Source organism: Agelaius tricolor, unplaced genomic scaffold (assembly GCF_023055355.1).
Source record: "Agelaius tricolor isolate 1412-34295 unplaced genomic scaffold, bAgeTri1.0.p SCAF_14, whole genome shotgun sequence".
Lineage (NCBI taxonomy): Eukaryota > Metazoa > Chordata > Aves > Passeriformes > Icteridae > Agelaius > Agelaius tricolor.
Genome location: NW_027269274.1, coordinates 17,585,422 through 17,612,747, shown reverse-complemented (window position 1 = coordinate 17,612,747; position 27,326 = coordinate 17,585,422). Strand labels below are relative to the sequence as shown.

Below are 27,326 nucleotides of genomic sequence, written 5' to 3'. Positions count from 1 at the left end.
CAGATGGAAAACATTTTACCCCCTTCTCTGACATCTCCTGTGACAGACTCAATTATGCCCTGGTTGGGGCAATTTGAAAAAGGAACAAACAGGCTTTTCCTCTCTCTTTGTGGAGAAGATGAGGAGGAAATAACTTGCTGAAAACAAATAGCAGAGCTATTTTTACATCTTTTGTTAGCACCTCTCACAAGGTGCAGAGGATTGAGTCATACAACCTGTTCTAGTAATAGCCAATAAAAAATACAATTTACATTAATAATATCATAAGAAGATGCAGAAAGATATTATACATAGGGTACTTATAGCCACAATGAATTCTCTGTAACAACAATTCACTGGATCTCAATTTATCCTCTTTTCCAGAAACTGCAGATATTTGAGCTTGATGTTTTAGAGTTTTAACACCTTTCTGGGCTCAATAATTTTAACACCCTTTCATTTTGAGGCTAGGCAGGGTTGGGGTTTGGGTTTTTTTTGAGGCAATTGACATTTACATCTTGTTTCCAATGTACAAGCAGTGAAATGTTCTGAAAATGTGTTTCTCCTGATTTGTTGAGTAGATGCACTAATTGGGCAGCTCCTTTAAAACCACTCAGGTATCAAAGCAAGAGTAGAGGTATTGGTTAAAAAGACAGATATGAATAAAATTAAATGAACACAGATACTTGCTGTAATCTAAGGAGCAGAAGTACTGGGATGAAAACCACAACTCCAGTAAGGACTGGCCAGAAAAACAGAGCTGAAATATGCCCATTGCAGCATTAAGGCTTTGAGTTGCTTCTACCTCTTTTGAAGCTTTAGTTCTTCCAAAAGCCAGTCCCTGAGGATGATCCTCCAACAACTTGGAAACATGGAAATTGCAAGATGGAATATTTTGTTCCCAGAAAGCTTCATACAGGATTATGTGACACTATTTCAATGTCACTGAACAAGACTGCAGAGCCACAACATGAGAGTATTTTTCAAAGACTGAATGCAAATCCACAAAATTTAGTGCAATCCATCTGTTCAGACACTGAGCAACCAAGCACAACCTCAGTGGGGTTTAACACAGGAGTTGAGTCAAGCTCAGCTGTGAAAGTGGCCAAGTCCTTCAGCTTTATCTGCACTCCCCACACTGGTAAAGTGGTATTTTCTGTAACTGCATCCAAAAATCTCTCTTCCTATTAATTGACAATATTGTCCTTATGCTGTATCAGAAAACTTTCAAAGTAAATGCAGTAATGTGCATTGCAACTCCAGGTGAAACTCAACAATACTCTGGATTTGAAAAGGCTTTTGCAAACTGATACACAGGGGATCCAATAAATTCCACAAACTAGTAACAGACAAAAACCCAAACAAAATGCAATACAGAGAGAAGTGGTGCAAGCCTCAAACACATCTCACATTTGCATGATGCAGCAGCAAGTCAGCACTAACTGCAGTGAAGAGTGACTAAGCCACTTTTCAATGCTCGTGCTACATCCATGCCTGAACTGAGTGCCTGCAAACAGCTCCCCATCCTTCCCTGACTCCCTTCCACAGGAGCCCAAACCAATCCTGGCAGCTCCCTGATGAGGGTGGCACTCCTTGATTACATATTCTCCACAGCACTTGCCCAGGGAGCAGAAAATCAGCACCACCATGGTGTCAATCTCCAGCTCCCTGTTGCAGCAACTCTCACCATTAAAGCTCTCACAAAGACCATACACCCTGCTCAAAGCATGCAGCAGCCATAACAAGATACACCATTAGAGAAGGCTTAAATGTTTAAACTGTCAAGTATCAAGGTCAGGTCCCCTGTCCTTGAGGGTTTTCACACTGAGCTGCAATGCTGAAGGGAAGGTTTTTTCTCCTATTTTCAGATACCCAGAGCAGACAGTGCTGCAGGAACTAAATCCACTGCAATAGCAGTGATCTCTCTGATCCTCCAGGGCCTTTCACAGTGAGGCACTACAGCTTTGAGCCAACACACAGTTTGAGGAGTTAAAAAGGATATTCCTGCCCACCATAAGAAAATATTATCAATTGGGAACATGCATTCCTCCTAATTGCTTTCCTTCCTATCTCCAGTCCTTTAAGCTAACACAAATCTACTGCCTAAATGTGGAGGGAAAATTCTCAGCTAAAATTGAGGGTGGAGTGTGAAGCGTACTGCAAGGAAAATGTTCTCCTACAGCAAAGAGTCTAAAATTGATCAGATCTTAATCAAAATATAAACATTCTGTGCTCATAGAAAATAACATATTCACTAGCATCCTAAATTTTTTCAGAGAAAAAGGAATATTTACATTATTAAAGCAGTTTGGTTCCTTGTTATGCAGTTTTAAATACAAGTAAGGGAGCATTGTTCTGTGAAATTAAAAAAAAAAAAACCAAAAACCCAAAAAAACCCCACAAATCCCAAAAATGAACAAAAATCCCCCAACAAACAACCAAACCCTAATTTTGCCACCTAAGAGCTGCCTCTTACCTGACTTGGGGGAGCATGAGGTAGTGAATGCTCTCAGTGTTCTTCTCCTGGACCGAGGCTGGATCAATGAGGGTTTTCAGATTCTGGTACATCAGCTCAGTGATAAATGGAGTATATGGTGCCTGTAATGTTGCATTCAATCACCAGCTTTCCTTTATTGCTTGGACATTATGAATCAGTAATAGCATGAATTACATAAGGGCAGTTCAGCAAAAACAATGCTTACACAGTGTCTGCAACTGGGATGTTATTCAAAATGCAGACTGAAATAAATAATGGAATTCAGACTACTTATTTACCTCCAGCCTGATATTTAAATGTTATTTTTGGGCATCAGGGAAGAAATTATAATGTGTCCTTATCAATAAGGTGATATAGGCCTTCTTTTTACTGCCATGGGGCAGATAAGCAAAGAAAATGGTAGGATGGAAAATGAACTGGGCTACAAAGATGCTTTTATATGAACTGCTTGAAAGTGTTATTGAGGGTGGGGTGTGATTCCCTTACCATGAGTCTGCACATGGAGAATAAGACACTGAACAAAGTTTCCAAAGCCATAATGCAGTCCTCAGTTCCATTCTCGCCCTAAATGAAGAATTCACCAAGAAAAACAGTGATTTTAGGATCAGGAAATGCTCTTCAATAGGCTTCCAAAGTTTCCTATCTTACTACAATACACTTGTTTTCCAAACTGTATTAACTTTGGTCGATTCCACTGAGCAAGTGTGTCACAGATATATTTTATGAAAAATCCCTTTGCCAGGATTTTTTCTCCTGAGAAGCTGAGAGGCCTCAGGAACATAATGAAACCAATGATTACCTGCTGCTGTGGAATGCAACAGGTGAATCTTTGATTGGTTTCATGTAGTTGTTTTTAATTAATGGTCAATCACAGTCCAGCTGGCTCGGGCTCTCTGGTCAGTCACAAGATTTTATTATAATTCCATTCCTTTCTATTCTTTTCAAGCCTTCTGATGAAATCCTTTCATCTATTCTTTTAGTATAGTTTTAATATATCATTTTCTTTTAATATAATATATATCATAAACTAATAAATCAGCCTTCTGAAACATGGAGTCAAGATTCTCATCTCTTCCCTTGATTATATATCACATATTACATCTCTTCCCTTGATTACATACACAGGGGTCCTAGGACCCCTGTGAACACCACCACACAAGTTCAACAGAATTATTGGGCATTTTGGTTGGTTTTTGCCACAAAGCAGAGAGGAAAGAGAACAGTTCATTTTGGTGCCATTCTCAGGCACAAAGGGACAGCATTTCAAGCCAAGCTCTTGTGTGGAGCTGCCAGGAATGCCATTGCCAGGGGCTGCCAGGACTCTGTTGGCAGGGCAGGAGGGCAGCACTGATCCCTACCTTGAGCCTCCTGCGGTTCATTCTGACGTACCAGTTGGTCAGAACATCCACAAACTTCACCAGCCGGGGCACCACCGTGTACAGCCTGTAAGCTGCAAGGGAAAATGGGTCCTGCAGGTCAAATCTGCCCTCTGCAAGCTCCTCACTTAGAAACCACATCATCCTCTACAGTCCTGGTGTTAAACACAGCAGAAAGCTCCAAAAAGTGACTAAATATTGATCATTTTACAGCTGTGTTTTGAATATGCACGGCATCGCTCTCATGCTCGAGACAAACACTTTCCCCCCTCCCAAACTGCCTCCCTAATCCCACACAAACAGACATTATGGGAGCCTTATGCTTTTATCTGACTGGTAAAGAGGATAGTGGATAAGAGACTATTAATGGCAGGGGATTGGGCAAATCCTCCCTTTGCACATGCTGCAAACACAGCCAAGGCACTGCAAGTTGAACAGAAATTACTGCACAACCAGAAAATAAAATTTTCTTAATTACTGCCAACGCTTCCTCCTTTTGCTCAGCAGATTTAAAATGAGACACCTACTTCAACCAAGTCTCCCTGAAGTAATTACAGCTTTTCACTATTATTTAAGTAACAGGGTAAGCTAAAATGTGAAGTAGCAGCAAGGCTGATGAGGTAAGAGATAAACAGAGCTGCATTTTCAAGTTCTGTGTAACTGAAATCATGGAAATCTGCCAGCACCAATGTCATCCCCAACATCACTATGCCACAGGGAAACAAATTTCAGCTGTTCCTGAGAAAACTGGGGGAATAAGGGGGACGGACCTTACACAGGACTCAATTTTCTAAGCAAAACCTTGCATTTAACTTCCCTAAAAGCCAAGAGCTTCTTGAGCTCCATTCTGAAGCAGTTTCATTAATCAAGCAGCTACTGAATAAAATGGATCTTGGCTTTAAAAGCTCCACCACACTTTTCACTGTGTTTTGTAGAGCAGAAGTGTTTTTAAAGGCAAAGAATGGGGATTTAAACCTAAAAAGGAAATGCCCAGAAGATTCACACCATGGTGGGGAAGACATTATTTATGGGGGAATTTGTATTTCTAAAAAATCCTAACCTTTCCCCTAGCTATGCATTATTTAGTTAGGAGGCCTGTTATAAACAAAATTTTAAATAATCAAAAAGCCCTTCAGGGACTGTGTATCTTTAACAACAAATACAGTATTAGCCTGGAAAAATGCATTTCTGTTCTCAACAGCTGTGACCAAATTATGAAATCTGCTTTTTTGTGACTCAGGAAAAAGCCATGGATGTACATGGAGACACTACACACTTCTTTTCATTTCAGTCATCAGGAGAAAAGATGCTTTACTGAAATAAGTGCTTGTATTGGGCACTTTAGTAGAAAATAAAAGCCTAATAAGGCTTATTGATTTTTAATACAGAATTTTAACATCCCTGAAACACAACAGGTTTCAACACAATATAACTGGTGCCATTTTCCAGGAATATTGGGAATAGGGCTGGGCCTCCTCTTCTGCAGCTGCACACCCTCCTGGGAGGCAAAGCCCTCCCAAGCAGCACCAGCAGAGCTCTTCCCCCTCTCTGGAGTCTTTCCAGGCTCTCTCAAGCACCCCAGAGCTGGGGGGGCACAGGCTGAGCCCCTTCCCTGCCCCTCAGCCCCTGCAGGGGAGGTCAGTCCCACACTGACCCCACACTGCCACCTGTCCAAGTGCCAGCAGAAACTGGGATAGAATTCCCAGAAGTTAATGGAAGCACTTTTCCAGAGGCAGGAGCTGGGTGTAAAATTCAGCTCCACTCTAAAGACACTGGGTGAAATGGAAGAGGCAGAGCCCAGCTGCAGCATTTCCCTGGTCACTGGGTTCTCCTCAGCACTGCCAAGTTCAAACCTGTGTGTTCTTACACCCCATGACCTCCAGCTACAGGAATTTATATTTTTATTTATATCATTTATTAAGCATTTGATAGTATCAGTCACCATTATAATCTTCCCTTGTCTCTCCCTAACATTTTTCCTACTTGAAGTGATACAAAGTAGAAAATCTTTAAAAAAAAAAAAAATCCCAAAATAGGTTTGCAAAAGAGATTAGAGTATCATGTCACAGCACACAAATTCACTTCATCTCATTAAGATCTGCCTGACTGAATCCAGAGTTTATGCAGAAAAATAAATTGAAAAATTCTGTTTATTAATCCTTTCCACATGAGACTGCCACTCATTTGCTGAGCACATGATGTTATCTTCATCTAACACAAGACAACAGTATTTCCTACCAACACTACTGCCTTGGAAGCCTTTGCATTGTCATTTTCCAACAGAAACTCTTTTCTCCTCTTAGAAGGATCTTATTTTATAAAGATGGTCACTGACACATCCCTTTTTGTCAGCTTCATCTTCCTCTCAGAAATCCAGAGCAGATAATTCAAGTTTCTACTCCCCTATTCACCTTCCTAACAAATATTCTGTTTAAACCATGGACTAGTCCAAGATCCCAGGTTCCCAAACTCACAAATGAATTTTCTGCTGTCCCTCAGAGTTATTTTCCTCTTCACAAGCAGCACATAAACTTGCATAGGCTCTGTTTATTTCTGCTTGGCAACACTTGAAGCTCAACACAAACCACCACCAAATTCCAAGGACAACAACTCGCAGGAAGAAGCCACATTTTCACCCAGGAGAGCCAGCTTTTATCATATTGCTAGGTTGGGTAGCTTGAGGATTCCTTCTTCCTTTAATGAAAGGTTCTCAGATGAGCTCAGTGAATTCTGCTGGTACCAAATGAGCTGGGTCCCCTGTCACAGATGGACAAACTGCACAGCTCCTGGTGACAGTGACCATCACACCAGTCAGGGGGAAACAAGAGATGAGGGCAGTGCAGGACTGTCCTGTGTGCTGCTGAACTCACATCTGCCATGCACACATTTCCTTATTACCTGTTATCCCACTTAACACCTTCCTTCCCAAGCCCTAGGCTGCTAAAACTCTTCTAAGGGCAACTTAAGATCACATGCATTGAGGGGGTCATTTGTTTATTCATGAGCAGGAGTGACAATGGCCAAAGCCATCTTCTTTCCAGTATCTGGGCTTCCAGTGGCCTCAAATGCACCAAAACCTCTTCAAATCCCATCTACAAATTTATCAACTACTTCAAGGGGTTCTTGCAGCATCTCCTCTTTGCAATTAAGTTTCTCAATGGAATGTGAGCATCAAGAGGTATGGGATGATGAACAAGACATCATGCAGGAAAAAAACCTGGAGAGTATCCTTTAGAGCTATCCTAATGGCATCCACTCTGCTGCACACACTCCCACAGCATGATTCCAAAGAAACCCTCTCTGTGGAACTATACCAGGGAAAAATTTACTGCCAGTGCTCATGTACCCATCAAAATTATTTTATTCACTGACTTGAGCACTGCCCATTTTATCCCTTTTTTTACAGCTTCTCCAAATTCTATTTGGCTTCCTTTTCACTGCTGTATTTCAGTGACTATTATAAAATTATTAATTGCTCCAAGCACTGCAGACGTTGTTACAGCAACAAGCTCCATCCCTGAGCTCACAGGATTAGCTGTGACAAAAAAAGCCTCATCACTTTTTGAAATCTCATGAACAAGCATAGCAAAATCTGACTTAACAACCATGAAAGAAGCATTCCATGGATTATGGTAGCTGGGTAAAGATTTCCTTCCTTTTATCAAAGTCTCTCACAGAATTTGGGAATCTCTGTATGGAAAGACAAGTTCTGCAATCCAACATGAAACACCCCCAGACCCCCTGAGCAAAAATGCATACCTGCCATTTCAGCTTTGAAGAATTGGATGAGGGACTGGGTGAAAGAAAGAATCCATTTATCCATGATGTTATTGCTCTCCTTAACTGTGTTCTCATTGTAAAGGAATTCTCTTCCCTCATCCTATCATCAAAACACAAAGCAGATTTCCAAGTCATCAGGGTATATAATCAAACCTCTGTATCCAATTACCTGTCAGCTAGCACAATTTTGGCATCTTCCCTGGCTTACACTGAGTTTCCCAGCAGCAAACATTAAATTCCAGACACAGGTATGTAAGAGAAGGAGCTGTGCAAAACCTGTCTCTCACTGCTGCCTCTCCACCACCTTCAACTGCAAAGGAGGCTGGTGATTTGGGCCTGGAAAAGCAGATAAAAAGCAGCACCCATCCTTTCCCAGGCTCCAGACACAGGCCAGGATCCTGGAATTGACACAGCTCCTTCATCCAGGAGGCTCTGAGGCATTTCTAAGGAATTCACTGTGCAGATGGATTCTGTTTGGAAAGCAGGCCTAGAAACAAAACCATTGCTTTTTTAAGAACATGGGACAATCTCAATACATTGAAACACAGATGAATGAAGCAACCTGAAAAAAGCAGGTGGAATTTTTAGCATCCAACATGCACACAGTGGAATTCTGCTGCTTTCCAGAACACTGGTGTTTGCAGCCACTGTGAAATGGCATCACTTTGCTGGTTCTGCAGGGCCTTGCAAGCAAGACCATGCCTGACTCCTTCCCACATTCTTACAACAGGCTGGAAACAGGTTTTAGTTTGTTTTTTTTTTTTTTAATTTGCAAACAGCATTTATCAGGTGGTTTTAAAAGTCTTTTGACTTTCCCTTCCCTAAGAGTCCAGATGAAAAAATCTGTTGGGATTATTAAACCCAGACACTAGAGATTCACTTTCACAGTACAAAGAAGAAGATTCATAGGAAAGAAATGCAGAAGAGGAACAATCCCAGTGTGAGGTCAGCAGTCATTAACCAACTACAATTAAAGGGGGTATTACAGTAAGCATTAAATCATTATTAGACCTGATCCAGGACACTGGGATTTTACTTGCACTCTTGCAGGAAGCAGAACACAACGAAGTTGCTTAAACCTAATGAAATCTAATTTAAGCATTATCACCTCCAATAGCACATTCTTTTGCCTAATATGGTGCATAGGAAGGATTTCAGTATTTAAAAAGAGAAAATCCATCTCCTGAATTACCAAACCTATCTCCTCAAGCACCTGGATTTTCCACTGGGGTTTTCCATCCCCAATTGAGCTGACACTGCAAGATTTAATGGGATCACAGCAAAAAGCTATCAAGTTCACTTTAGACAATTCAAAGGTCACACAGGATAAACAAGTGTATTTTGGGGGTAACATTTAAGTTTGTCTGATGAATGCTGTCTTGGGATCCTAAAAGTAAGACTTGTTGAATATTAGGATCTGGAGTTAGCAAACTTTCTTCCCCAAAGAGTTTGCTAAAACAGATAAATCCAATTGTTGAAGTCAGCTGTTTACTGTACTGATTTCTGAATTCAGCTGCCTTTATTGATTCAAATGGCAGCTCCACAGTGACCAGGCTGCCACTGCAAATGCAAGGTTTGGACTTTTCATTTAGCTCCCACCCTCCCATACAAGTCTGCACTAAACCTGCTGTCATTAATTTCAGCTAAAAGATTAAAATTGCTTTCAATAGAAACTGTACAAAATACACATCAAATCTTCAATTTTAATGAAAAATTACTATAAGAAAGAAATTTTAATCTTGCTTTAACACTCAAAGTGTAGAAACTCCTGTCACTCATTCAGCATTTTTAGCAGACTTCAAATGTAATCTACAAGTCTAAAGCATTATTGCTTTTGTGATTTGCCTTTCTTTCCATTCCATTTCTGAATCTTTTTTCTAAGTTGCATTTAAATATAACTTTAAAAAAAAATTACTGTCATGTTACAGAAGACAATCTCCTTGCTGTGGCTAATGTATTCAGGACTGAGTATTCCCAAGTTAAGCATTTTAATGCAGATTCATAATTAAAGTTCCTGTAAATGAGTTAGCTCAAGAAACTGTCACAGCAGCCACTACTGCAAATGACTTTGCTGACTGATTTGCAGTTCTGCTCAGTGTGTGTGGTGCTGAGCACTGCTCTCAGTGCAGAGGAACTTGCAGCCCAAGTGACAGATCCTACTGGACAGGGGCTGTGCTGGCCCCACCACACAGGGAACAGCAAGGAAAAAACAGCAGCACAAAGGCAGGATCAGTGGGAACTGTGCCTCCAGCTGCTCTGGAAACACCACCAGGAAAACCCACCCAGGTTCAGCAGGGACATCTCAGGAGGATCCCCTGAAGCACACGTGGCTTTAACTGGTGTTCCCAGGGGTGAGGAGCAGCAGGTAAGTGCTCAGTGTGCCCTGGCCCCACAAACACCAGGTCTGGAGCTCCAATTTCACAAGTCTGAATGCAGCAGCAGCATCCCACAGATGTGAAATAAAAGGGACTCAACAGCACTCCAATCTGAGAAATGAGAGCTGTCATGTCTTGGCAGTCCCTCATCTTCCTCTCCCCCTTTCTATTTAATAAGCTTGGTCAAGAAGAGAAAGATGCAGGTGGTTACAACTTTATAAAGCATGGTACAAACAGCAAATAATAGACTAAGAGCAAGTATAATACACAGCCTGATCTAACTCAGACCAAGGAGTAAAGATCAGATGACCTCCAGAGCCCAGACCTCCCTCCCAGTGTGAATTTCCCTGCCATGGTGATTCCCAGAGCCCTGAAGGAGCAGAGCCCAGACCTCCCTCCCAAAGTGAATTTCCCTGCCATGGTGACTCCCTGAGCCCTGAAGGAGCAGAGCCCAGACCTCCCTCCCAGTGTGAATTTCCCTGCCATGGTGATTCCCAGAACCCTGAAGGAGCAGAGCCCAGACCTCCCTCCCAGTGTGAATTTCCCTGCCATGGTGATCCCCTGAGCCCTGAAGGAGCAGAGCCCAGACCTCCCTCCCAGTGTGAATTTCCCTGCCATGGTGATTCCCAGAGCCCTGAAGGAGCAGAGTGCCCTGAGCTGTACCTTGTGCTGCAGGACCTGCACGTTCTGCACCAGGAAGCGATAGGCGTTGTACCAGGGCAGGAACACATCCTTCAGGATATCCCTCACCCCCTCCTCCTTAAACCTCAGGTTCTCTGCTCTTACCACAGGAGAATTGATCAGGTACAACCTGCAAAATAAGAGCACAACAATTCAAACTGCACTTACTGATAGGTTTCACAGGAAAAACCCCAAAGGTGGCTGTACTGTAGGCATGTAACAAACTGAACATAAAACCATTTACTAGTAACTGCTCCTTTCTAAGATGCTGCACACAGAATTTGAACTGAAATTTTCTTTTTCACACTCAGGTGCCATTACAGTGTAAAACAAGCAGAGGTTGTATGGTTCATCTGTAGGATGGTACCTGTTGTTTTGGTAATATTTTAAATTCCTTAACCATTACCCAGTATCTTTCTATTCAATCTCGGTTATCTCATCAATTATGAAAAGCTTTGGCAGAACTAAGGAGCAAAACAAACCAGGCAAATCCAAGGAAAAGAGTAGAAATCAACATTTTCAAGAAAGACATCCTCAGAAGGGAAAAAAGATGTGCCTCCTGCAAATTGTATTGTATCCAGAGGCAGCTCTGAGGGACCAAAGCAAAGGATCCAGGTGACACCAACTACTTATATGAGGGACAAAAATATCCCTCAGCTTCTTTGCTGTCTCTGAGTTAAAAAAAATCCCATCTTCTTCCCCAAATAAACATTCTGTCTCCAGAAATAAAGTGGAATCTATCAAGTTAACTCAAAGAGAAACCAGGCCTTACTCAGGTGTCAGAAAAACTTGAATACAAACTTGATTTAGATTCGCTTCATTTAATTTTCCAAATATGAAAACCAAACCAAACATTTTTTCATTTGAAAGATTATGGCATTTTTCAATCCAAATTTATTAACCCATTTTCTCACATTTTTAAACTTTTAAAATCATGATTCTAAACTAATGTAACTTTACAGGCACTTCCTTTAAGAGGCTTTAAAATCTTAATGGGGTTTGACACAGCACATTCAAGAATACCAGACCATAAATTCTTCAGGAGAGAGGGATTCTTGCATTAAAACTAATAGATAAAAATAGAGCTACCAGAATAAACAGACAGTAATGCAGCACAGAAATGGGCTTTTTCAGTACTGGCTTAAAAAAAAAAAAAAATTTAACACAGATTCATAGAATGGCTTGGGTGGGAATGGACCCCAAAGATCACCCAAGTGAATTCATACCTGAATTCAAATTATAAACTTACAGAAGTACAGAACAATTAATGGCAATGAGCTACTAAGTCCTTATATGAAACTAGAATTTAGGTCTATCCTTAAACCACACCTTCCTTCTACCACTATTATTTATGTGCCACAGTTTGGTGGTGTTGTAGTTTTGGTTTTTTTTTTGGGGGGGGGGTTTGTTGTTTTAATAAGGCAGCCCTACCCTGCCTTACAATATGTAAATGTTAAAAAAAGAGCAATTTCCTCAATTACTCCAATTCAAAGATGCATTTATTGTATGGACAGAGAAATAAGGCCCACAAGAAAAGCAGAGAGTTCCATCAGTTTTAGTTACATCCATTCAGTTACCCATGGGCAGAAAATAAAACCTTCCTCAGATCAAGCCAGTGTTACTGAGTTTGCTGACAATGCATGAGAGAAAAGTGAATTATCTCCTCTTGAACCCCCAAACCAGAAGCTTGTTGCATTATTTCTCCTGCATTTCAACACCAGGTTGAGAGGAGGATACAACTGCTCCTTTCTAAGTGCAATCCTCACCCCAGCACAGAGGAAAGCAAAGGCTGGAAATACCAGGACCAGCAAATTCCTTCTGACATAGCTCAGCTTGGACAGGTCACCAGCCCAGGTCTCAGCAATATTGAAATGTAACTGGTTTGGCCCTTCTAACAAATTTCACTCAGGATTCAAATTTCATGAAGCCTCAAGTCAGGTTGTTAAATTTACTGTGCTGTTATTTCTGCTGTTTGCCCTTTCTGCTCAATTCCATATTCATTTCACCAACTTATATCTATATTTTCCACTGATCTATTTATCAAGCTACTGCTGAGAATACTTCAAAGCTGGAGTTAGAATATACATATATATTTGTGTACTGCAAAAGCTAAAGTAACTCTGCAGGGAAACAGTGCCAAGGAAAAAACCTCAGTTGTAGCTTTTGCTATAAACAGAGAACATCAAGCACCTCAGAAAAGGCAGAGAACTGAATTGCAGAGCTCCTTCCAGAAATGAGCCCAGGCTGCAATGCTTTTTTACTCTCTGTGTGGGTGTAGGTATAAATAAATGTGACATTAAAGAATGAGTACACTGGCAAAAAAATGAATTAGCTTCTTAGAAATTTCAAAAAAAAACCCATGAATAATGGAAGTGTAACTTCTGGTGTTTGAGATTTTTTTGGTTTGTTTATAAAAAAGGCAAGGTTTTTTTTTTTTTTTTCAACAGAAACATCACCTGTGATTTAAAAATCTCCAGTATGAGTAACTCCAACCCTTTTCACTCTTATTATTGAAGCTACCAGCTCAGTGCTACCCTGCTACCACACCTTGTTGGTTTGTAAAGAGCAGCCTTGACTAAATTTAAGAATTCCACCCAACTCTCCATTGTAAACATGCTAAAGCTCGAAACAATTAGAGCTTCACATTGATTCTGTTAAATTATCTAGAAGCAACAACCATCTTTCCCAAACAAACACTCAGCTTCCATTGAGCCCATCAGTTCTGTGTGTAGCTGTAAAACACAAGGTGTGAGAGCTGAAGGGTTTCTTATATACACAAGAATTACAGGGCTCCAGAGAAATGCCCAAGCAGTGCATTCCTGCAGTTATTAAAATGTCTTTTATGTCCCTTTACCTCAAGGTACCACCTGATGCATGCAGTCAGTGCACCCAGTGAGTGTGTAATTACTTCATGTGCTCCTGTAATTTTAATGAACCACTTGAACTGTGTTTAAACTCTGTTTGACCAGGACAATTTATCTACACACATTAGGCTGCTCCACTTCTGCTCTTGTGGTGCCACTGCTATTAGGTGCAAATGATGTACTTACATCCACAAACACAAAGCACTTTTTAGAAAATGTATAGTGCAAACAGGAAACAAATGTTTTGTGCATTATACACAGACCCTCCTCTAAGCCAGTGATTTAACAGTGACCTTGTAGTGCTGTTATCAAATATTTTATTCCCATTTTCAGTGGCTCAGCTCAGATTATCAGTGCTGGAAGAAGCAGATCCTTTGGGCTTTAGGGAGGGAAACATGCACTGCATCCATTGCCACTTCTCTGGAGTCATCCACTCTTGCAGCTACTTCTGTCACAGTGGTCTAGAAGCTTAGAAATTAAATTAAACTTAACTAAAATTAACTTTGTTCCTTCTGCTAATTGTCAAAGCCCCCAAGCAGCCTCTTGGTATGGATCTGCCATGAGCAGGGAGCTAACACATCCCACAGAACATCCAGCAGAGAAACCCCACCTGAGTGCATCAGCTCCATAACTGTTCACAATGTGCATTGGATCAGGGTAGTTCTTCTTCCTTTTGCTCATTTTCTGGCCATCACTAGAAAATATCACAATGTAGGCATCAATTCTCAGAACTCTTGCAACACTTTTAACACTTATTTTAATGGATAAATAAAAAAGGCCCTTCAAATCCAGCTCAGTTTTCTGGCCTAGTATGTTCCTGGTGCCACAGACATAATTATATATATATATATATATATATATACACACACCTATGTATTAGCACACCTTTCTGTAGGACTGTTGAACCTACAAAAACAACTGAAAAAACCAAAACCCAACCCAAGAGGCTCCCAAGTTACAAATCTAAGCAGGAAATCTGCCCTTCCTACCCAAGCTGAGGAAAGATGCACTTGTTTTGAATCAATCCCTCCAGCCCACTGATTTTTTTTTTAATTTTCATTGGAAAATAAAGGGAAACAAATATAATTAACTTGAAATTACATCTAAAACTACATTTATCATTCCCTTTACTCTGCATAACAGGTACAATTTTTTTCATATTCTTGTTATTCATTTTCTCTCTCCAGGCAGGACTGGCCCTGCTGGAAAGAGCCCAGTGCAGCAGATGCTGGGATGTGTGAGCCTCTCACTCTCAGATGCCTCTTATCTCCTGCAGCACAGCTATCACCCTGGCAAGTCTAAACAGCTCCAAAGTCCATTTCACATTCCATTTACAATTTGCAGGTCTTATCTGAAACATTCTTTGACTAAAAACCTGCTCAGGAAGGAGCTGATTGACACCAACCTGGCAAGGACAAGGCCGTTGACAATGACATTCTTGAAAGGAGGCCTCCCAAAAAGAGCAGTGGACAGCACCAGCAAAGTGTAGAACCTGAAACAAGAGACAACACAAATGTGACTTTATAAATACACCAAGCTAAAGCCTGCATGTCTTCATTACAAAATAAATGCTTCATTATGCTGCTTTCCTCTGGCAAAGGTAAATTTGAAGTCTGGGGAACATTTATGTGGCAAAGAGTCAGAAAAGGAGCTTATGGAAGGTAGATCTTCCTATTTGAAGCATATCATGCTGTTTGCTCAGCTGGGATCTACTAGTCCAGGAAGGCAGAAAAATTCTAATAGGAAGCATTAGGAAGATCATGAGGAAGAAAACTGCAGCATTTTCCCTCTTTAGCAGAAAAAAGGGAATTCTGCCCCTGAACATGTTTCCTATTTGCTCACTGCAAATCTGTGATCAGTCAGGATCAAACAGAGTACTCAGGACCAGCACACTTTTGTTTGTGTGTTAATGGTGTGTTCTTCAGCCTGACAGACAATGGAACATAGTATAAAAGTACAAAAACAAGTCACTGAAAATGGGAGAAGCCTCCTTCCAATGCTGCCAAAGGTTTGACTGGAAGGAGGTTGTGGGTGCCTGCTTTAATCAGCCATCACTAGGAAATAAGAGAATGTTCCCCCAACAAAGGGCAGCAGTGGCTCCTCCCCATTCTATTTGATGTGTTTACAACCACTCTATAAACTTGGACACTCTGGAAATCAGTGCTGGAGCAAGCACAGGCACCTATTGTTCACAGGCTGATATATGATTATATCTGGGAAATTAAGTGGAAGTGCAGGATGATGTGATAATTTCACACTCAGGAGCCAGAGCCTTCACCAAAGGAGGGCTGTGTGAGCTGCTGGAACTGCACTGTTGGTAATTACTTTAAAGAAAGTAACTGGAGGGTGGGCCACAGCTTTCCTGGTTCAAAACAGGCATCACACTGACAACTGCTTAGCAACCTTCAAAGAGAAGGTGATTATAAAAAAGCTATAATAAGGCACAGGAGGTTATGTCTCAGAACTATGTATTTGCATGAAGATTTAGGGAAGAAACACTTCATAGGGGGGAAAAAAATCCATCTGTATGTTCCAAAGTTGTTTTTATCAAAAGCAGCCTATAATTGCAAAAGCATTATTCTGACACTTGAGGGTCCTCTGCAGAGGTTGCTGTGTGCATTTATTAAGTGACTTCCATGACAACTCTGATGTTTATCTCATCCAGGCCCCTAACTCTCAAAATCACCTCAACTCACACTGTAGGATACAAATTCTCTTTAGTAAACTGCAGTTTAATTTCATGAATTTTAACCAATACTCCTCCACCTGCACACAAACATGGGCATTCAAAATCCCTGTATTGATTTTTTTAACTTTCTTAAGAAAACCCCCAAAACACAAATATCTGACTACTTACTCAGGTGACTGACACCTCAAGCCTACAGAGCTGAAAGTTCATTACAAACACAGCAGTTTTTCCCTCTGCACTTACTAAAAAGTTCCTCATTGACAAACTCCCAGCACTTTCTGTAAACTGGTCACAAATTCTCCTATTAGAGCACTTGAAATTGCAGGTAAAAAGCACAAAGCAGAACCAACTAGGAGATATTTCAATGTTCTTTAGGAATTCCTAATTCCCTGTATTATGAAAGTTGTACAGGCAGACTGTGGGCACTGAAAAAATGCATCCAAGGATACATCACAAATTTTTAGTTCAAATTGTCAAACCCAAAGAGCCTCAGCATGAGATGCCTTAGCTGATGACAGCTACAAGACTGTCTCTGAAAACCTGTGATCCACAATACTCTGATGGAACTCTTCTGATTCTTCCTCAGGTTGTGCTTTTAAAATTCACCTCATTCACTCTGAATATTTTAAAGCAGTGTCTTTCAGCACCTTATTTTTGAAATCTGTTGTACACAGACACACTTGTTTCTTGAAAACTTCCTCAATTTCTCTGCTGTTTCACCTTCCATTCACCAAATCTCAGACTGTTCCTAGGTATGTCCTTGCAGATAAATACCTGTCAGTCAACCAACAGTAAAAAAGCCATAACAGAGACAGAAATTCACTGCTTTGCTCTACTTTCTACTGAGGAGAAAACAGGGAGGGGAATCTTTTCTCTTTTTTTTCTTGAACATCTGTGGGTAAATTCATGATCCTGTGCTTCATGCCAAACCGTGCAGCTTTGAATTCCCTGTGGGCCACCACATTCTGACCACAACCATAAATCTTGCTACATTTCCCTGTTCAGAGGCAGAGCCTTTCCTACCACTTTGCCTGGACTGCCAGTCTTGCAACCCAACTACTCTAAGATTTTGTCCTGTGGCTTTAACAAATATAATTCAGCTGGTTCTCTATCCAGGCAGAAAGTCATCAAAAATATCACTTTCCTGGACAATCACCTTCTTCACATTAATTTTCCCCTTGTCTCCCTTGATTTTTTCTCCTCTTCTGTGGAGTGAACCAGAAGGCACCAGACCTGCTCCTCTTGAGCCTTTCCCCACCTCCCAGTCCTCACTTCACAGCAGCTGCAGTCTCTGACCTGACACAAAACCAATCTCCATTCTCCATCTTCACACTTCTAACAGGATGTGCCAAATACAAATCACAACCTGTGCTCCCAGCACTTCAGAACTCACCCCTGCTCCTTGTTCTCTTTGACCTCACATCTCAATTCCTCCTGTCTCTCACAAATCACAAGTGCTCTACTACAAATCACCCAACACTTGCTGGTAGCAAAGCCCCAGCTCACTAAAAACCTGGGAGAGGTGGGAGCAGCAGGAATTAAGGAGGGTGTTTTGATTTCCCACCACCAACAGGTGAAACACACCTGGCTCTGGGTAAGAGTCCCAGGAACTCTTACACTGATGTTAAGGACAAAAAGCAATCTGCCCCAGATTGAAAAGGGAAAGCCTCCTCTTGCACCCTGACTATGGCACACAAGTCTGAGGGCTCACACCAAATGTCTTCATCCTGAGTTCCTCTATTAAAAAAGAAAAAAAGCACTGTTTTCTATTTTTTTCCAGATAAAAGAATAAAGAGGGGAAATGAAGTTTTTTATTCTCCTTTTGCTACCCAAGAGTATTTGATTGTATATTGAGGTATTAGATAAATTTTTGCATCACAATTAAGGGGTTGAAAAATGAAGACATTTCACTAGAATCATGAAATTTAGTTATATTTGCCATCCTGCCTGCTTTGGTTGCTTGGTTTGTTGGGGGGTAAAGGAGTGGGGAAAGGGAAGTGCCAACTGTATTGCAGAGGAATTTATTTAGCTCTAATACCTCAAGTTACTGGATGGAAAAGTTCTGCTTGGACAGAGTCAAACTCACTAATCCAGAAAACACAAAAATTCATCTTCATCTGTCAATTTTCACAGTCAACCTCAAACTTCAGACATGGGCTAAACACTTTGCAATGCTAGAACTAAAGCTCTATGTAGGCATACAAGTATGTATGAGAACATTAACCACAGAAAATCAGACAAAATTCTTCATGGATGATTGAAAAGGATTTATCCAGACTGAAAGAAGCAGATGTAGTTTACAGCTAAAAACTTTGACTTTTTTGTAAACTATATAATCTTAACAACATAAGGTTTGATTTAATTTTTTTCTGCACTCATATAAACCCAAAATTCAAACTTAATCTTAGGGTAAAAGTTATCAGGCCATACATTGGCTTGAAATCCTCAAGATATTGACTTCCATTTCAACTGATTCAATTGCAGCTCTGTCTCTAGCAGATAACTCAAGTTCTGTGATCATTCAGCTGCTGAGATTTTTCTTTACCAGGCCAAAGATGTGCCCTATTACCTATTGATGTCTTCCACAAAAGCTGGGAAATTTTCTTGCTAGTATTCTATTTCTACAACAACTTTTTCATCACCAAGCTTTAGACCACCTTGTGTTTTAGTTTAAAAAATTAATTATACACTTACCTGTACAGAAACAGTCAAGTTATTTGTACAGCATTACCCAAAGATGTGGAAGTACTGAAGCCATGACAGTTTAAGTATAATGATAGTGAATTTATCATGGGGTGAAAAATTCACTATCATTGAATAGGGTTGGTTTGGGGTTTTTAGAATGGGGGTTCAGGGGGCGAGATGGAGGAATCTGGGCATGTCCAGCCTTTCTCCTTCTTGGCCTCCATCTTCTGCTGTGATGGTGGCACTTTAGGACTGGTTTAGAGCAGAAGCTCACTGTCTAACATAGGTGACAGGTATTGGGAAGTAATTGTCAATATTGTACACGTAGTTTTTAGTATAAAAAGATAACACTGCCCCAGGGGCAGGGAGAGTGCCTCTGTCTGTCCTGCTCAATGGACCTTGGGAGGGCAGGAGAAAGAATTTTATAGGTAAGAAACAATGGAGACTTGGAAGCAGCAGCATCTTGGCAGGTTATCAGAAAATGTGGGATTGGTGGGGGGCCGGGGGCTTCTCCGAACCAGAGACAACCAAAACCCTCTGAAAATTCAATGACTGACTTTTACACAAACAGGAGTTTCAGATCCCAAGTTCCTCCCCTAAAGTAAGCAGCTCATTATCCATAAGGGTTTGAGACCGAGAAATGAAGAGCTCTCTGACTTCGACCGCCAGGCTGGAAAAGAGACTTTCCTAACACATCTCAGAGTCACTGTGAGCAGTGAGAGTGCCGAGACACCCAGACTAATAAAGGGCAGGAGTTACCATCCGCGGGTCTGGTCGATGCCCTCGGCGATGAAGTCGGCGGGGAAGGCGTCCTCGAGCTCCCTCCGGCTCTCGAAGGGGTAGTGCACCTGCGCGTAGGGCATGCTGCCGCTCTCGAACCAGCAGTCGAACACCTCGGGCACGCGGCGCAGCGCGCCCTTCCCGCGGCGCGACGGGATGAGCAGCCCGTCAATGCTGCAAGCAGAACAAACCCGCCTTGAAACACCCGCCTGCAAATCCAAAAGGCTGATTCGACCTTCACAGACACACAACAGAGGGACTCGAGCGTCTTTGTTTCAGGTGTGCTGTGTATCTCTGGGTTGCTATTGCTGCCATGTCACGGATGTATTTTATGAAAAATCCTTTTGTTAAGATTTTTTCTCCTGAGAAGCTGAGAGGCCTCAGAAATGAAATATAAACAATGATTATCTGCTACTGTGGAATGCAACAGGTGAATCTTTGATTGGTCTCATGTGGCTGTTTTTAATTAATGGCCAATCACAGCCCAGCTGGCTCGGACTCTCTGGTCAGTCACAAGGTCATTATCATCCCTTTCCATTCCTTGCTAGCCTTCTGATGAAATCCTTTCTTCTATTCTTTAGTATAGTTTTAATATATCATTTTCTTTTAATATATCATAAAATAATAAATCAGCCTTCTGAAACATGGAGTCAAGATTCTCATCTCTTCCCATGTCGGGGTTGCCTGCAAATTCAACACTACCAGAAGTCTTGAAGTAAGAAAGAAGATCTGAATTAAATAATATTCTTCCTCAGACATATTCTTTCCTATGTCTATTGAACAGAAGTGATCTAACATTTAATTTAAAGTGAATCAGTAAAGGAAAATAGCTCTTGGTCACATGAACAAATCCTCTGAAGAATAAAATGCACAATGATGTCCCAACCTGACTTGATTTCCCCGAACCCAGCAAAGTGCATTTGGTGTCTCATTTCACCAGAGTTTAATTCCATGCATATTTAGTGTTATAGATGGAAAAGGAGATGATTGGCTCTCACAATTAAAAGACAACTATTGTGTGAATATTAAGAAAAGCTTTAATGATGTATAGTTATGTTGTTGTAGTTTAGATGTCCTCTGTTCTCCCCATAGTTCCCTTTCCCCCCTGTATTGTTACCATCAGACAAAGTGTTTCCTTTGACAGTCTCTGTAATTTTTTGTATTAACAGTGTTCAACAAGTGTTTTCCAACAGAAAAAGAGAACCTGACATTTATATGTGTTAATCACAAATCCTGTTACAACTTTTCTATTCCCTAAGTCTCTTTCCCAGGGTTTGGGCAAAAAAAAACCCAAGTTTTTTTTATGTCTGCTTATCTATTTCTCACACCCAGTGAAGAGGGTCTGTGACCCACCTTTCTCGATGCAGATCCGTCACTTTCACTCCAGACAGCTCCTCCAGTTCTGCCATTGAACCAACACAAACCACCTGTAGGAGAAATTACAGAAATTTAGCCAGTTATTTGTACACAGCAACTTTTTTTTTTTTTTAATATCAGACAGGAGACTTGCAGTATCTCTTGTAGTAGTTAATAGAGCTGAAAAAAAACCATAAAATGTTGTACAAGGGTCTCCTTCCTCAAATGATGTTAAAGACCACTGGCCTGATTTAATACAATTCATGTTGCAGGAACTGGAGACTTGGAAGCAGCAGCATCTTGGCAGGTTATCAAAAAATGTGAGATGGGGGGGGGGGGGGGGGCTTCTCCAAACCAGAGACAACCAAAACCCTCTGAAAATTCAATGACTGACTTTTACACAAACAGGAGTTTCAGATCCCAAGTTCCTCCACTAAATTAAGCAGCTCATTATCCACAGGTAGACAAAACTGTAAATGTTGAACGCTTTTTATTTAAAGTGAAGAAAGCATCACAGCTACCAAAGGAGTTGCTAAGAAAGACTTTTCCTGTGCACCAACATGCTATTCAGGAGAATGCTGATTTCCACACCAGACTTGAACTGACATCATCAAACAATGATTCTGAAAAACTGTGTGAGAAAGCAGAAAAGCAAAGGTTTTACTTCAGGTTTTACTGAAATGGAGCCCTCCCAGACCCTGTGGCCTCTCTTATCTGGCAGGACTCATGAGCCACAAGCTGCAGTACAGGCCTGGATTCTGGAGATGCTGTCCCACATGCCATCCTTCCCATTTAGAATTGCAACAGAAAAACCCCAGGTTTTTCTGACAGGTCTGACAGATCTGACAGGGAAGGAGTTAAATGTAGCACCATAAAGAAGCTGTAAATAGGCCAGACACTTTTCACATGAAATAATTTTGGAAGTTGCTCTTAAGATACAAAAAATCAGAGCACTGCTCAATTCCTTTAGCTAGTCTTAAACATATGCATATGTATACACATGGAAACTGTGACTAACTGAAAGGTTTTGGTGTATTTCACTCCAAAAAAATTGTCATGAATTACAGAAAAGACAGAAACTCAGTCTGATTTGGGTTTTATGACATGATTTTCCCAGTCTGATTCAAGTGCTGATCTGCATTACTAATCACCATTTGCTAATGTTAAAGTACTTTGGAAATGTGATGTTTTCATTGCTTATCTGTCTTTTTTTTTTTTTTTTCTGTAGGAAATGAGGCAGGACAATGATTCCACCAGCCAGGTACAAGAGGCTGCAGAATGCACACAAACTCCACCAGGGGATTGATTCCAGGTTAAAATACATCTTCAACAACAAACTATTTTTAACTGAGATCTGTTCTTCATTCATGTGGCCCCATAAGTAAACACAGAGGCTCAAGTGAGCAGCAGCAGGTGCTTAGCTCAGCACTGCTGGAGGAAGAAAAGGTATTAATAGAGAAATGGGTAAAAAAATGCCCTTGGATACACCCTCACCTTCACTAACCTTTGCATTTGAAAATGCTTTCACACTAAGCTCTGGGAGAAAAGCTGCTCATTATTTGGTGCTTTCTGAACAAGTACTTCAATGCTAAAGCAAAATTCTGAATATTGATGCAGAACTGCACCCAGAAATCACTCATGGAAGAAATGAAAATCCATCAACCCCCAGAGTAACACAGATCTCCCCCCTGAGTAAGACTGCCTCTGTCCAAGGCAGAAGGAAGGAGCTCCTGTGTCCCAAGGGGAGCTCATTAGACACTGCAAGGCAAGAGGAAAAAGCAGCAAACAGATGCTAATCAAGCTCCAGCCCTCATTAGGCCCACCCCCTCGTTTCTGCAAGGAGCACACACAGGCTGATGCTCCCCAATTAAATTCCTCAATTAGATGGATCCTGCTCTGGATCCTTCAGGAGCCATGGCTGCCCCAACAGCCTGGGCCCTCTGCTCTGCCCACCAGGCATTTGCTCCTCCTCCATTCTATGGTTCACATCAGCTACAAAAGCAGCCCCACCACCATCCAACAGCAGCTCAGGCTGCAGCAGAGGGGACCTAACGTGAACCCACAGGTCAAGGTTAACCCCTGCCAACAAAATGATCAGATCCAGGGTTATCCATGTCCACAGGAGCACAAAACCACCAGCAGCAGGCATGGATCTCAACCTTCCTGTGGCACAGCCCTGCAGTCCCTGCTAGATAAAAATGCTTGGTTTTGTGGATTTGCCACTTCAGCTCTGCCCAGGACCACAGCTGAGGAGGAAGCAGTGCCCACAGAATGAAGAGGGACACCCAGTGTGTCAGAGAGATGTCTGGGATCTCCAGAAAGCATCTCATGAATATTCAACAGGAGAAGAAACGACTGCTACAGTGAGCCAGCAGTGGCCCAGAAATGCACCTGGAGAGGCTCCCTCAGCCTCAGGAGAGCAGAGGCAGAGCCCTCTCCTTGTGCTGGACCAGACTGAGGGCACCCAGCCTGGAGCAGGGTTACCATGGGTGACAAGCCAGGAAATAATCAGGGAGCCTCCACAACATCACTGAATACTGAACACTATAATTTGTATGCAAGTCCCATAAAATGAGCCCATATCTGCTTTACCAACTTGGGTGTTATATTAAAAAATTTTATTATCTAATCCAAATGAGATGTGCTCTTCCACTGAGGAAATCATTGGAATTTGAAAGCTTAAAATGATAAACTGTCTTCAAAAATGTGGCAATAAACACAAGCTTCAGAATTTAACTTCCATTATGTGTCTCTACCTGATAATTATACTAAAAGAAAACTAAAATAAAACTGTGCAAAACCAGTTATTGATCTGTAATAAAATTCACTTTAATACCAATTAATTCACCTTACTGTATATTAAATAAGGAATTGTTATTACTTCTCCAGGATTTAATATGCAAAGCATAATTGCATGCAACAAAGCGTTCTTCTGAGAGCAAGACATGAACAGGCTGCTGTGCAATCCCACACCAGGCTGCAGTAACACTGGAGTCAGGGAATTCTGAGGGAATAGCACTACTGAGAGAGCAGATGTCACCTAGGCTTTAAGTTCCACATCAGTTCCAGCCCTAGTTGTTTTTCAAGCCATATCTCACACACACAAAAAGAGAATATTAAAAAAAATACCTTAACTTGAAATTTAGCTCAGTTCAGAAGCTGTACTCAGCTATTAAAGCACAATATTCAGACTCTGGAGCAAACAGAAATGTGTAACATCTATGGATAGAAATAATAGACCTGTTGGTATTTCCATCATTATTCAGAACACTGAGCCCTGAGGAATATTTGCAGCTCGTTTCAAAGGAAAGGTCAATCTTCCAAGTTAGACATCATTTTGTTATTAAAAACTAACAAATCAAACCTAGAAGAGCAAAAAATTCAGTACACACAGGAATACAGATATGGGGAGACTGTACAGAAAATGAAATATTATTAGAAGCAAGGAGTGGAAGTAATGAAACCTTTACACAATCTTTTTCAGCTGTAGAATGAAACACTCAGCCACAACACTGAAAGCCTTTTTATTACCTAAAAGAAATTGTTATATCAAACAAGGGACTGAGCAATGCTGGATGAATGTGAAAAAAAGTGTGTATAAATTGTCAGTCCTCAAACTAAACTTGAACTGTTATATGAGAGACAGAAGCACTGGGTTTGTCAGTCATTTACAAACACACTCACAGCACAAGCAGAATCCAAATGCCAAGGCTTTCTTGGATACTTAAATCCTAATTGCAGGAGTATCTCCCTGCCTACCAAGATTCCCAGTGAAGAGGAAATAAAAAATGCTTTATGGTGCACATCTAAGCAATGGCAAGTTGAAGATCATAAAATACTTCTCTAGCAGATGTTTTCCTACTCGAGGTCTTTCAGGTCTAAAATGAAGAGTAAAACTTTTTCAAATCAAGAGAGAGAAAAATAAAGGCTTGGGTTGCTGCCATCAGTATTTACCTTCCCTGCACACCCTGACACTGATTACCATTTTCTACTTCTAACATGAGGGAGGCTCTTCCTGTGTGTCTAATGGAACTAATCCAATGCAAAAAAAACCCCATAAACCACACAAAAAAACCCAAACCCACTCTACCTTCAGAAAGAGTTCTAAAACCATCAAAATTGTGCCCTCTGCATTCTGCCACCAATGCAGGGTACCTTACAGCTTGCCAAAGCTCATTTCTAGCACTACCATTATACATTTTCATCATTCCACTAGATTCATATTTTTACAGTCTGCTACATTCACATTTGTGGCACTACAAATATGTATCTTTGCTGTTCTGCTGTGGTGGACTTGCTTTCATGCCTTTAGCAACTCATTTGGCTTGAACTAACCAACCACCAGCACCAGAATATCAAAAGCAGACTTAAAGGAGTTACAAAAAAAAAAATCAAAAATGTCCTCCTTGCCATTTTCTCACTGCATTTATTATTTCCTTTAGATTTGCCATCACTGCAAATTCTTCTGGGAAAGACAAGATTAATTTTAATGTAGAAACCAAGAAAAATTGCTTGCAGTTCTCAAGCAAAAGCAAAGAATACCTGCAGAGGCACACAAATGCACCCATAAATATGCACAGATCTATCACCTATTACACACACACAGATGGGTTATACAGATATGCTGTTCAAACATGTAAATGGGACTTCAGGCTGCAGCAGCCAAAGAGGCACCAAAAGAAGCAAACAAGTACAGGCAGGGTTTTTGCCAGCTGGAAGCTTTCATGTTCCTCACTCACCTCTTCCAAATCCTCGCTGACCCACAGGGGGATGGGGGTGCCCCAGTAGCGGTTCCGGGAGATGGCCCAGTCGCGAGCGTCCTTCAGCCAGTTCCCAAAGCGCTTCTCCCGCACAAAATCTGGAACCCTGGGCCAAAAAACCAACAGCATTCATGTACCACTAGGTGCCACTTCAAAGAAAGCTGGTAAGGATTGGTTTTATCCACCAAGAAGTTCGTTTCAGCATTGATTGACTTGGAGCACGTTCATGTTACAGCTCTGGTTGCTGCAAGGCCTGTGAAGGTGCTGCCAAGAAACACAACACTGCCTTCTTCTGATCTCAGGTGAGCTGCAGAAGTGACAAACACCAGGTTCATTTTACCATAAGGGAACTCAGGAAAACATGTGCAACATAAAATAGATTCATTAGGGATGAAAAAACAGCCAAAGTCCTCAGGACAGTCCAACACTGGAGGGTTATGGCCAAGGGTGATCACAACACTGCTGCTTAAATTACATATAGAAAAAGATTTTGAGGTTGAATGAAATTCCCATGATTAAAAAGCCTGGAGCAATAGCATCAAAAGGCACCTTGGATTATGTGTGGGCATCCAGGTACATGCACATTAATCAGGTTGATAGATCATACAAGAAATCCTTTCCAAGCTATTTATCATCTCACTTTGAATTACCCAATTAAGAAACAAAACACGCCCCCCAACCACAGAACCCTATCAACGCTTGCTAAAACCTCATTTTTGAGCACTAATGGGCACTGAGGGATGGTAAAGACAAATTTTCATTGTATGCAAGGGTCTTGGAGCTCAAAGGTTAAGGCCAGAACCCGATGCCCTGCGAGGTTCCTGGTTGTGCTAAGTGGCCTGGTGCTTTGATTAGAACCATTTGAACAATTTTCTCCCACAGTGTAAATAAACAATTAACTAGTTACCCGATGATTATATGCAGATGAAGGAAAGCAATGGATTTCACAGTCAAATATGCTCCCCTCATGCCTAAAGGTGCAATTCAAAAGACCAAATTCAAATAAAACTCACAGAAAGAGCAACCTCAAGACAGTGTCAGACACACAGAAGCTGTCAATGAGCAGCTCACAACAATAAAGCAGCTCTGGAACTGAGCTTTTAGCAACCCATGGCAGGTTTTGCTGGGTTTGTTTTTCCAGTCTAACTAGAAAGGCCCTTCCCAAAGTCTGAGCTGGATTAGGAGAGCCACAGTTTCCAAAGGGGGAGCAGCCAAGCTACAAAGCACACAGGGTCTCTTCCACCTTCTCTTTCTGAAGCTCTTGGTCCTCTTGGTCAAGTATTTCTTTTTAAAGAAGATTTTTAATCACAGATCAGTCCCAAGAGTAACAAAGATGAAAGGCTCCTTTAGAGGACAAATTAAAAGAATGGATTCATAAGACACATTGAGGTAGGATTTGGCCCAGTAGCAGGAGATTTATGAAATAAATGCGAACAAAAAAGTAAAAACCAAACTACTGATGAAAATAAAAGCCACTGGCTTTTAAAAGTTTTACCCATGATGA

At 41.2% G+C, this 27,326-nt stretch overlaps 1 protein-coding gene across 3 annotated transcripts in view; it reads right to left on the bottom strand.

Moving 5' to 3' along the window:
• The window catches only part of IARS1 (isoleucyl-tRNA synthetase 1), a 95,337-nt gene that overhangs the window by 23,311 nt on the left and 44,700 nt on the right, over nt 1–27,326 (bottom strand). For all 3 annotated transcript variants that reach the window (XM_071440011.1, XM_071440013.1, XM_071440012.1), the window contains exons 15-24: nt 25,802–25,928; nt 21,060–21,133; nt 19,686–19,880; nt 14,958–15,044; nt 14,163–14,246; nt 10,671–10,818; nt 7,612–7,732; nt 3,835–3,926; nt 2,963–3,040; nt 2,456–2,577 (exon numbers count right to left, since the gene is read on the bottom strand). In XM_071440011.1, coding sequence (XP_071296112.1) covers nt 2,456–2,577; nt 2,963–3,040; nt 3,835–3,926; nt 7,612–7,732; nt 10,671–10,818; nt 14,163–14,246; nt 14,958–15,044; nt 19,686–19,880; nt 21,060–21,133; nt 25,802–25,928 — 1,128 coding nt within the window. The remainder of the gene's footprint in view (nt 1–2,455; nt 2,578–2,962; nt 3,041–3,834; nt 3,927–7,611; nt 7,733–10,670; nt 10,819–14,162; nt 14,247–14,957; nt 15,045–19,685; nt 19,881–21,059; nt 21,134–25,801; nt 25,929–27,326) is intronic.